This window comes from Phycodurus eques, chromosome 14, assembly GCF_024500275.1.
Source record: "Phycodurus eques isolate BA_2022a chromosome 14, UOR_Pequ_1.1, whole genome shotgun sequence".
In the NCBI taxonomy this organism is placed as follows: domain Eukaryota; kingdom Metazoa; phylum Chordata; class Actinopteri; order Syngnathiformes; family Syngnathidae; genus Phycodurus; species Phycodurus eques.
The window spans coordinates 18,387,136-18,400,063 of record NC_084538.1 but is presented as its reverse complement, the minus strand read 5'-3'; the positions used below and the strand labels follow the sequence as shown (position 1 = coordinate 18,400,063).

The window sequence follows — 12,928 nt, the reverse complement described above, 5'->3', positions numbered from 1 at the left end:
CTTTAGACGTAAGTATGTGTGGGTAAGTTTGTTTGAGGCAGGTGTGCTGTATTACAGTAAGTTCACTCAATTCCTGCATTTCCAGTAACTAAGACAGTGACAACCCCTGCTATAAATGCTGCTCTTGCATTGGTGCGTAAAAACACTAAAGTGCCAAATGTTAGAACAGGATGTGAGGTCAGCAAGGCTGCAATGTGGTGAGAAGGAAATGGAACAAAGGCAGAACATTGACACACATGCACACAACCTAGTCTGCTCCTTGTTACCACCTGTGTAGCCACTGTGAGAGCCCAGCTGAGAAAATTCTATATGAAAAGAATTTCCTGTCAGTGACATAGGGACCTCAGGAAGTTTTGCTCTCAAACAAGAAATACTAAATGAGATCTGGCATATTAATGACTGTGTGAGAAGCTCTGAAAATAAATGCTGAATGCTTTTTGGAGTCTCATGGGATTTTCAACTCTTTCATAGTAGAGGGTAGAGATTGTGATATACCAAAAATAATGTTGGAGATGCTAAAAAGAGAATGCACAAAAATATGAATACTTATCTGAAAGTCCTTTTTTTTTTTCACTAGTGGCTGCTAAACCAATATTTTAGATGAAGCTACAAGAACACAAATTGTACTTTATTGTCTATTTGAACAGTAGACAAAAATTAAACAAATAGTGCCTCAAGCGCAACCCCTGTACATTTTCTTCCCACAGAAGCGAAGCAGGTGTTTTGTGACTTTAAAAACAGTGCTCGTTTCTCTCTTGTCTGACCCCATTAATGTAATTGATGGACAAAACGCGCGTGCACGTGTCTGTGCGTGTACGTGCGTGTGGTTGTGTGTATCTGTTTGCAAAGTGCTCCAGTGGTTCCAGTTTTGCACACCCACACTGGACTTTGGAACCCAAGTGACTATGCTAACCTGAAAAACATGGAGGGAGTTGAGGGTTTTACTGCGATTAATCAGAATATACAGTTAAAGTGATGGATTAAGTATAGCTAATGTCAAAGTAGCGGTACTAGTTTTTTCTACAGGGGATATAAAAAAATCTGTTCAAAGTTATGAGACTAAGGTAAATAATTTCAACGCTTTTTCCACCATTAATATGACATATATAACCTGTACAACAACAACTGAAAATACATTTACAGATTTTAAAGCGAGGAAATAAAAATAAACAACAGAGATAATGTGGTTGCACACACTTTTATATGTTCGGAAGTGGCTGTGTTCAGAATTAACCCATTGCATTCAATTGGTGTGGCTGAAAACTGCACAAAGAATGTATTCAGCTTCTCAACCTGTACGATGTTCAAGTTTGCGCGTGTGTTTGTCTGCCTCCTGAAATTGGTGATCTGCTGGACCGCCTACCACACCTGTCTGGGGTTGCTGTTGGAGAGATTGTTCTCAATCTGCAATCTGTAGTCTGATTTGGCTTTCCAATTTCCCCGTCCCAGATCAGCTCTGGCCTGAATCCAGTGTTTGTGCTGCCCATTCCCCATCCCACCAATGCCTAATTGAAACAGGATGTGGCGATGGGAACTTTGCCCACATTAGTCACGCTGGCAAATCAAAATCGCCCATGTCAAAAGTCCTTCCCGATAAAAGTTAAGGTGAGTGCTCTCATTCTGCCGTGTGTGAACTGTGTTAGTGGGTTAGTTAGTACCCCCCTTCATAAAATGCTTCAATTCGCCAGCGAATGCGAACTCGGGAAAGCCGCCGTCCAGCAGCTGCTAGCTAAGGAGTCAGGCTCAGGGGCTTTCCCAGCTGCGGGGAGCGTCGTATCGGGGAAGATAAGGTCCGATGCCGCTTGGCGCCTAATTGAAGCATATTACCGCGAAATACGTTTTGGTTCCCTACGTATTTGGGATTTCAAAATTCCATACTTTTTCCAGACTATAATTTACAGCCTTCTCGGTAAAAAAATTCAAATAATTTTGTAACATTTGAGTAAATAGATGTGTGTCATTCTGTATCATTGCCCATTAATCCCAAATACTTGTACTCCTCGAAGGGCATTAACCCACTCATACCATGGTCACTTGCCGACAAAAATAATTAATGAAACTACCAATTCATAATTTAATACGTTTTGTAATCAAAACAGAAAGTTTTACTAAAATAATTTCTCTTGCAACGCCTGAGGGCTTGTCGATGAAAAGTCATTCCAATCCCATAATCATCAAAGGTGTTGTAGGTGTTGAAATGATTAAATCACTCATTGTTTTAAATTTACTTTATTCTGTCCTCAGAGTACATCACCTTTACTTATCAGAAAGTCTGACTCGTTTCTTTCATCAGAAAAAAAGGTTTGTCTCTAGCTTACACCGTTCTTTAGTAATCAGCAGTTAAATATAGGCTACTTTCAGCCACATCTGTTTCTGGAGGAAAAAAACTGAAAAAAGAAAACAGCCTTTTTGTTATTCATTCAATAAATACAATGGACATTATACTTTTTCAGGGATCTCGTTTGATGTGCATACCGCATCTGAGACGCACAAAAATGAGCAGGGACGCATAAAGAGTGATCAATCTGCATCTCCAGATGCACACCATTGCTTACCTATTTGTGTGCGTGCGTGTGTGTGAGCGTGTATATGTGTGTTATCCACTAAGAGTACAAGTCCTGTCTTAGTGCTAGCCAATCAGAGGGTTGTTCGATAAATACAATAGACACAGGATTTTTTTCTGGACTCGATAAATTGTCCTTGTCGTAATAACACCCGGCGCGTTGCTCACGACGCAGCAAGCCGCTGGGTGAACGACTTTGGATCCGTAGAAGCGCAAAACTGGGACACTTTAGGAAAATTGACCATTTATTACGTTCGCTATCCCGGGACCTAACTAGCTAGCGAGCTAAGGAGCTAAACAGCTCGCTCTGGCTCACGCGATCGTGGTGATTTAAAACAGTTCACTAACTGGCTGACCGCAGTCCGTGTCCGGACCCAGAAACAGTCCCATATGGATCCACACTATAACCAAAAAAGAGTAAAAGATGGAGAAAGATCAGAAAATGACAGATAAAGCAAGAGAACATTTGGCGCTAACGGCCCCTAAAATGGAACGATCATTGTCTTTTTTTTTTTTTTTTTTTGTACTTCTCAGTGGGAAGTTCCCACTGGGAGCACTTATTAAAAGTGCATATATGTGAAACGTGATTATGAACCAAAACAAAGGTTTTGAACAAACATAACCTCTAAAATGGTTCAGTTGTAAAGATTTGTTTAATTGAAATAGGTGACATTGTTTGAGACTTCACTGTTGTGTCCAGATGTCAAAACGAAAAGGGGAAATTCTAACTTTTTTATTTTTCTGAAGTTAAGCACTTTATTTGAACACATAACTTTCTCTTTTTATTTACTTGCTCATATTGTGAAATGCAGCCCTACTTTTATTTAGTAAATGAGAGAACATTAAATAGTTATGCTCATATCTTTGACTACTGGGGCAGAATTTGTAAGATGTGTACAATTCTTTATGATGCTCTAATATCATTATATCAGTGGCATTAAAAAAAAAAAACTTTAACGATACTATCGTTTATCGTGAACGTTTTTGGGAAAATATATCGTTCTAAAAAACTTGCTATTGTTGCAGGCCTAAATACATATGATATATTGAGAGAGAGCAAGAGATAACAAAGTATTTTACAAACAATATAAAGGATAGGATAACAAATGTAATGAAAATCTGCAATATAGCGGGACTGCAAAGCAAGAACCGTGAGGTAGAGGAGGATTACTGTATCTGTATTCCGTGATGATAAATTGCAGGGACTCATTGTTCCAGGGGTGGGACTCATTGTTTCCATGATATCCCTGGACTCACCTCGTCTCAAGTGTAAAATCTTCTATGCTATAGAATAATTTAGTTCTTGTGTTGAGTGAATAATGCTGAAGATAAACTCCTCCCCCTGCCCCCCCAAAATTGCAGACTAAATCACAATCACAACATTTGTTAAAAAAACTGTATTAAGAGTATTTTCCCAAAGCAGTCAGCCCTAATGCTGAACGATGACAAGGTAGTTTTAATTGGGTCCACATAGTTAAAAATGTATCGGCTTCGCAGTGACTGGATAAGCGTGGCTAAAGGTTTAGCCACATAAACACATGTGCTACTGTGGCTAAGTGCACATAAGTGTGGCTAGGAGATTTTTATACTATTTAGCAACATTGGCTAAAAGGTTTCATGACCCAGTGCCAACCCTGTGAATCTGATCGAATTCAGTATCTGTGGAATGATCTCAAGCGGGCTGTGCACAGGAGTTGCCCTCATAATCCGACTCATTAGGAGCATTTATGCATGTGCAACACTGAAACACCCTACCCCAAAAGAGAGAGTTAACATAATTTTGCAACCAGGTAATTGTATGTTTTTCATTTTTTTTCTCCTCAAAGGAATTACATGTTTTCTTCAGTTAAGTTGTACAGGTTATGGTCATGAAAGGGGTGAGTTGGCAGCCTGTTACAACAGCACCTTTAATTTTCTCCTTGATATGTACTTTTCCATCCTTTTGAGTCATTCATGGCTCTATTTTCCTGACGAGCACAAATCCGGAGAGTGGCGTAACACTGCGAGGGGCGGGTTACACCAGGTAGTCATTATCTCGCAGACGCGTGCAGCCGGTGTAGTTAACAAAAGCGGCTGTCTGCGGTGGCCGTAAATGAGGCAGACTTAATTTTTTTTGCCAATCAAGGCGTCTTATCATTCATTCCCTTTAAATTAGGCGCAATGACGATCTTGCATGTATGGAGAAGGGGATCCGTGCATGGTGGAGCATTGGTGCATGGTGGAGCATTGGAGCCAGTGTGGCAAAAGCCAGTGTGGCAAAAGACAACCTGATTAAATAGAGGATGAGGTGGCGATAACCGCGGGCGACTTAAATACAGTAACTCATGGAATCCTGCATACCAAAATCCAAACTCTCCTATTCCGACAGGGAATATCAAATATCTAGGCGTTAACATCTCAGTAAAATTTTTGCAAAAAAGTTAAATAATTTTAATCACGTACCTCTACTGGAAAAAAATTGTGATGATTTAAAATGTTGGAACAGCCTACCTATCTCACTTTTAGGGCGTATAGCTACAGTAAAAATGAAAACGTTACCACAAATTTATTCTATTTATTTTCAATGATCCCATTCAAACCCACATTAAAATGGGGTGGTTTGACTGTTGTAATATTACTTGTGCTAGACTTGCTTTTGGTACTTTAGTGGACCGGTGCACCCCCAGCACATTTAAAATGGGACGTCTGCGCGGGTGTGGGCCTCACCACAGCCAGGTTCGATCCTCTCCTAATGAAGCGGGTCATTGCATACCCTGGAGCATTGACCGTTACCGGTATACACTTACTATATACGGAATGAGCTGGTGAACAATTGTTGGCCCCATAGTTGTGTGGTGGCCAGTATGTGGATTTAAAAAATATAATATTGATGATAATTAGAATAATGCATTCAATGAATTGATTTCTATAATGATTAAGAGGTTTGAATGCCCACTGTTTAAATAAATCTGTCATCCACCACACACATCTGAGGACCTCATGTCTGTCTGATTTACCAAAATCACGCTATATCCACGCGCCACAACTTAGATGTGGTATGAGCAGGTCTAAGTTTAGATGGACTTTCTGACACCATTTTGTCACTCCGCCAAGCACATCTCCAAGTGCACACCCTCATAGCGCTGAAACCGCCCACCTTGGGACAGATGTGTCTGCCAACGTGCAGCGAAGCTTGCGCTTGCACGAAAATAAAAATGCATCACTGAAAATAGTCCTCAGTCATCAAAATGTCACATGCTCCGGGTGGAAGCCAAATGACACACCCTGGTTGCGCTGACACCACCCAGCTTGGCGCTGACAAGTCTGCCAAACAGGCAAAGACGTGCAGCGAGCTTTGCGCTGGCATGAATATCAAGATGCGTACCATTTGCGCTCCGGCACACAATTTTTAAAAATCACCTTGAAAAATATATAATGTCTGACAGCAGCAACATATTTGATGTTTAATGTTAATTCATGGTTAATTCATGTTACTTTTCTTAACGTGTCAGGACTTTAGAATATTTGTTATGTAGCAAAAAGGTTTGAATACATTTGCTATTTATGTTTTTATTTTTATTTTGGTTAATACCAAGCTAATGGTGCTCTAAGAGCTGCAATAAAATATGTGATGGATAAGCGGTGCAGTAAATGGATGGATGTCTAATGTTACACAAAACAACCCAAGTATCAACAATTAAAGCACATTTTTCAATTGGTTTCAACAGCACTCTTCAAAGTGGGAGTGCGCCAGCACCGGTGGTTTTTAGTTACCATGACCACCAGGGGTGGAATAAGGTTGAGGCTAATTGGGGGGGGGGAGAAGAACAAGAAAGAAACTAACTGCACCCAAGACCCTATAAAGGCAGTTAAAACATCGATTGTATTCCACTTTCACAATTAGTGTGCAGATTCATGCATGTGGCACATGCAGAGGACACATCGCCAAACAAAAGAAACCCCCCTTCCCCTGATGACAATTTTGCTGAACAATCAGGTATGTGCCTGTTAACTAATGCTAATGCTCATATGCAAAATCATTGCAGCTCCGCTTAGCTTTTGGCTTTGACATGATAGTGATTCTGTGTATTGTAGTCCAGTCATTGCTTGCGATAACAGAAAATGGTGGACAAACTCGGTGTGGGGATGTATTATGTAAAGTAGCCCAATTGTGACATTACAAACAGCCTGAAATCTGAACGGCTAGCTTACTGACACATATTCTTGAGTCTGTATCTTCACACTTAATATATATAATATAATAATATAGAGACAATTAAAAAATCCATTTTCCTAATATGTTGCCTTTAAAATGGACAAGCAGAATACAGCTACTGACAATTTATTAATGACCTCACATTTTATAAGTTATTATATATGTCTGTCATAAGCGGGCAAGAGGGGTGAAGTGAATTTACAGAACAGGTTAAACAGCTTTTTTACATAACCATGTGCCCTTATGGAGTAGAAGCATAAATCCTCTTTGGTCAGAAAATACTTGAGATTGTGCTCAACCATGAATCAAGATATATGCATATAGTTTTTTTTTTTTTTTTTTAAATTTTGTGTTCCAGTTTAAATCAAAAATATTTTTTAAATTATTGTTTATTTGAGGCCGGCACGGTGAACATATGGTTAGCACGTCTGCCTCACAGTTCTGTGGAGTTTGCATGTTCTCCCCGTGCCTGCGTGGGTTTTCTCCGGGCACTCCGGTTTCCTCCCACATCCCAAAAAAATGCTTGGTAGGTTGATTGATTGACTTTAAATTGCCCATAGGTGTGAATGTGAGTGTGAATGGTTGTTTTTGTTTCTATGTGCCCTGCGATTGGCTGGCGACCGGTTCAGAGTGTACCCCGCCTCCCGCCCAAAGATAGCTGGGATAGGCTCCAGATAGGCCCGCGACCCGAGTGAGGATAAGCGGTAAAGAAAATGGATGGATGGATGTTTATTTGAGAAGTTTACATCCACAGTCAAATAAAGCACACTGTGAATTAATGTAATCAAAGGGGAGCGTGAGAACAATAGTTCTTATACCTGAGGTAGGAGATTTTCCGAAAGGGGCCGAAAATGCAAATATGTCTGCAGATAATTTTAAAAGTGCTGTAATGTCAATTCAAAACAACTATAATGCACTGTATACTCTATTGAATAATGCTTATACAAGGTGTCAGATTTTGAGCCTAATTCTAACACATATTCTTGTGTACGCAGTAGAAATAATGCTGTTGATTTGGAAATGCTCTACAATTTGGTTCATTTAGGTGTTGAGAACAAGTGAATGGTGTCTCCACACAGTGAGCTTTGGCAGTAGGGGGTGCTGTATGGCTTTTACAATGGGTTAGACTCCTGACTGACTTCTTTTGTACACAGCAGTGACTGCCATTAAACACAACTTTTTACAGTATACCTTTTGTATTTGAGAGGAACAACAGCATACATCAAGTGTGCATGTATTTATGTATGTATTTGTGTGTGTGTCAGCATTAACTGTGTGGCAGTCATTTGCATCGACATCTATGACTTTTCAAGACAACTGGATTTTCCACTTCAAAGCCATGCATATCACTTTGAAGGGCTTCAAATATATTCCTACTAGCCTCTCCTCGCCGCTGTCTGACCTCCATCTATAAAGCCCTCCACTCCACATGCACTCACTTTCCCAACTCTGGCAATTTCCCGTTATCTTATTATAGTTCGAATTGACAATCACTGTCATGGAAAGCAGAATACTAGGCAAAATATGTAGTTAAATTGTTAATGAGAAAATTCGAAGACTTTTGACTTACCTAAATCACTCACTTCAAATAAGATATATTTTTTAATTATCCCCCCCCACCCATTGTACAAAATAACAGAATTTATGGAAACTGTGGGAAAAATTTAAGGTTGTGAAACTGAAATATATTCTTGATGAGCATTTTAGGCTTTTAGGACAAGTGATGAAAATCCAGAAGCATTAACTAAATTTAAACTACAGTACTTCCTCTATTTTTGTGCGACAGTTATAAGCCATGACGGAAAATACACCACAGCTCATGTTTTTTTCACGTGCTGATAGAACAAGTTAAAATAAAATTGCTGATGGAAAGTTCCTGTTATTGTTAATAATAAACAATCAGTTGAACAGCTTCTAAACACTGTGCTTCTGACAAGGAAGTACTGTAATCAAAGATTGGGACTTTAAATTGAATCAAATCTGGTGTTTTTTTCCCCATACAATGCCAACCCTTGATGTGTCATCATAAAACACAATAATATTATCATGATATAAAATATTAGAAATATTTAAAAACATTTAGTTAAAGAAGGTTTGATCAGCAACTTTAACTATTAAATGTGTCTCAAGGCATGCTTCTTTCTACCCTCGAAACCTTAAGGAAAACTCTTGGGCACACCTCTAAATTAAATACAGTGGAACAGTACATGAATAGTAATAATTAGAACTCTGGAATGCACACCGTAACGTGAGCTGCGGTGATACAGAAAGAGGACTTGCACTCGTCCTCCCTTGTCACATTAGTGACCATGTTTGTTCTGAGGACAAAGGTCGAGTACACATTTGATTCTTTTTACTCTTGCATGCATGACAGTTAGGGATGTTACAATTAAGTTGAAATAAAATAGAGCCTATAGATTGGCAACAGCAGCAGTTCACATCCAGATCCATAAACCCATGGTTAAGTGAGTGGTATGGAGGAACATGAAAACCCTATCCTCAACCCCATTAAACACTGCTGGTGATTTATTAGAACAGAGACTGTGACCTCTTAATCCGAAACAAAGATTATGTATGCATGCAACCTACAGCATACCTTGATTGAAGAAGGCCACAATTTAGTTTCAGCTTTTTGAGATACGAGGCATCGCTTAGTCCATTTTTTTGCTTCACGTTGACAGCCAAAATTTAAGTTACGAGCAAGCTTCAAATACATCGCCACTCAAGGGAAGACAAAAAAACTAGGGGAACCACAGTCAGATGTTTATTGAACAGGACTAAAGGTCAAAAACACAAATCAAAATGAAAATACTCTCATGGAGCACAGATCAGACGCATACACCGAACGAACCATGTGGTAAATGGTCAACTGTGCTGACTGTAGCTCCTGACATCACTGAGTAGGCCACACTCCTTAAAGGCACACATGTGTGACTTTTGGCTTAAGTACACTTTATAAAACCAGTTTGTTCTTGCACTCTTTTATTATATTGCAATTAAAAATTAGAATTAGAATCTTGCACAGCGCACAACAAAATTGCGGTTCAGTCCCATATCAGTGCAAAAGACATTTATACTCAAAAGAAATATACACACAGTTACACACCTTAAAATACAAAATAAAGAATCCACCCATCCAGTCTCTGAACCAGTTATCCTCACTAGGGTCGCAGGTAAAATACAAATAATGTATTGTCGCTGTCGGGCAGAATCCTTGCGTATCCAAAACAACTACTTTTCAGGAAATAATAAATAAATAAATATTTTTTTAAAAATGGCATCTTGCTTGAGTTACGAAGCAGCACATTGTTCAAGATGGTATTATACCTTAATATTGTTATCATATACTGTTGCGCACCAACATTAACACAACCTATAATCATGTTCAATTGCAAATTTTATTTGCTAAAAAATGGCTGATTTATCACGCTGCCATTGATTAAAATGTTACGGACATGTCACTGCCACCAGCTGCATCCATCAAAGTCTGCGCTTGCGCCGAGCCCCCAAAAAGAGAAAAGGCTTTACTTCCCAAACTATTTCCAAGGTCTGAGAGGAATGAGTGATGCAATTATAAAAAACATGAGCTGACTTCACAGTGCAATAGGCAGAAATTAATCTGCAAGCGAATTTACCTTTGTGGCTGACGGAGCTTCCTTCCGCAACAAAGCATTGCAGCTATCTATTCTTCACAAAACAGGCCTACTCATATGTAGCCGACCTAACTATTGTCTTAAGAAAACACACACAGACTTTCAATATTGAGGGGATACAATTTTACAAAGCTCCAGTGGAGTCAAGAAGAGGTGTAGTTACATGGCACTTGTCAGACAGTTGAGGGTTAAAAGATTCAGTCTCAAGCTATTTCCAACACTTTAGATTGGCAAATAATTTGTAAAAATAACATAACGTGAGGACTGACCATTAATATCAATTCGTGAAAAAATATTTAATCTATCATATTTGCACATACGAGGTTTCCACCTGACAGCAACAGATATACACTATTGTATATCATTGTGGTTATTGGACTGTTACTTTATATTATGTTCTTTGAATATTTTAGAATACAGTGCTATTTTGTCTTTATTGAAAACGTTACCCAATTTTTTTTGGGGGGGGGCTGGAACCGATTGTCATTTGATATTGATTTGATATAGTCAATTGAGTTACAAGCTTGGTCACGGAACAAATTAAACTTGTAAGTCAAGTACATCGTATTTTCAATTTTGACTTTGATTACTCTATGATGAGCTTCATGCAACAACTAAGTAATAGCACATACATAACATAATATAACTATCCCCTGGAAGTAGATGGGTTTTGCACTAACAGTCTTATTCATATGACGGCAAATTTAAGGCAGTATATATATATATATATATATATATAATGTTGCATTCGGCCACATTCAACTCTAGCCAATAATCTTTCGATAAATTATAGGACTGGTTTTACTTACCTGACCAAGTCAGTCATGCATGAACCAACCACTATCACGTCAAAGGCCTCTTCAGTCATGATCTGTTAAGACAAAGTTGCTATTGTGACACAAATTATTTTATGCAAATCAAATGTTTTATTTGTGATAATAAAATTATCTATCAACGCCACATTCAGGATTTTTAAAATTCAGAAACTCTTCTTTTTGTTGCTTTTTTGTTCATGATCAATGTACTTCTGGGGATATATTGAAATGAGGAAAGTAGCGTCTCAACAGCTTTTCAAACCGACAGTAAGTACTTGATATTGTTTATTTCCTATATTAGCACAAGCATGGTTGAGACAAGGAATAAGGTAAAAATAGAGCCTTCATCATTGGCTGAGTTGGACAGGATCCAGTTGTATTGGCCGTGAATGTGAGTGCGTGTGTGTGCGCGCGTGTCTGTGTCTGAATGAATGCGGGGTAGTGGGTAGGGAGGGGTTTTTGCTGCTTCTATGCTAGACTACGTGAACACATGGCAGCCCCAAAAAGTCTGTAATTAATTCAATCCTAAGCTTGTATCGGAGCTAATGCTAGTGTGTTAATCTCTTCAAATCTCTTCCTCAGCAGTGGATGACTTGGAAAGCCTGGCCGCTGGCTGTAGGATGGTTCACTTCTCTTTCTTTCCACATTCCACAATATATTGTCTTTTCTCTGGATCCAAGCAAAGTGTTAGAAGCATCCAATGATTCCGCAAGATACTATCCTCAGATATGCATTGTCTAATCATTAAAAAAAAAAAAAGAATTATTTGCTGAATAAAAAAAATTATCTGTCAAAGCTGCCCATCTTAATTTAAAATTCATAAGGTTTCACTCGTCCGCAAACAAAACAGCATATCTGCCAAATGAACGAATTAAAGCAAACAATACAACTATTTTGAGAAGAGTATAAGAATCCTGCAAGATTTTGTAGATCACTCTAGCTCCAAACTAGGTTGAAAACATTTACAATAATCAAGAAGAAAATCAAAAACACAATAGTCCTTGTCATTTTTTGCCCCTGTCTTATTTAGCATTATTGTAATATTATATTTGTGTCTGCTATTGAAATTGCTGGGTCATTTTAGACCAGCGTGTCACAGGTTCAAAACTACCTGTTGACTAAAATATGGAACACTGGGGCCCCAAACTGCTCAGTTTTGAGCCATGTCAATTTGAATCTCATGGGTGGGTTTGGTTTTGTGAGCGACATGCATGCACAGAAAGGAATGTACTGTACATATGTTGAATTTCCTCCAGGGAATAGCAACAGAAATACTGTAAACAGATTACACATTATTATACGAAATTCACTGGTCACAATGGAATTAGAAACATATTTTAGGAATGCTGTTATCAAGAGGATTTCTGAAACAACGTGCCAAGTGTATGAGGCATATGGTCAGACGCACAAACAATACAAACTGAGTTTTCCATTTTTATTGTTAAACATTAACTTGAACTTGCCATGTTTTGCATTGCTAAGTGATACAACACTGAGTGGAAGATAATTCGACAACAAATGAAGACCATTGCCCAGCTACTAATAATATTTTTTGTAATTAAGAATCATTTAATTATTATTTTAAATGAGACATGCATCGAGACCAACACTGTGAAGCTCTTCTTGTACGCCAGACAGTGAGACAAGTCTGTCTGGGAATTAGGTGACAAAATGTAGTTTTAGCTAATAAATATTATCATTC

The 12,928-nt window shown here is 38.6% G+C and overlaps 1 protein-coding gene across 1 annotated transcript in view; it reads right to left on the bottom strand.

The window, feature by feature from the left end:
- Positions 1–12,928, bottom strand: part of rbks (ribokinase) — a 43,345-nt gene that overhangs the window by 29,958 nt on the left and 459 nt on the right. The window contains exon 2 of the mRNA XM_061695735.1: positions 11,221–11,282. Coding sequence (XP_061551719.1) covers positions 11,221–11,279 — 59 coding nt within the window. The 5' untranslated portion in view covers positions 11,280–11,282. The remainder of the gene's footprint in view (positions 1–11,220; positions 11,283–12,928) is intronic.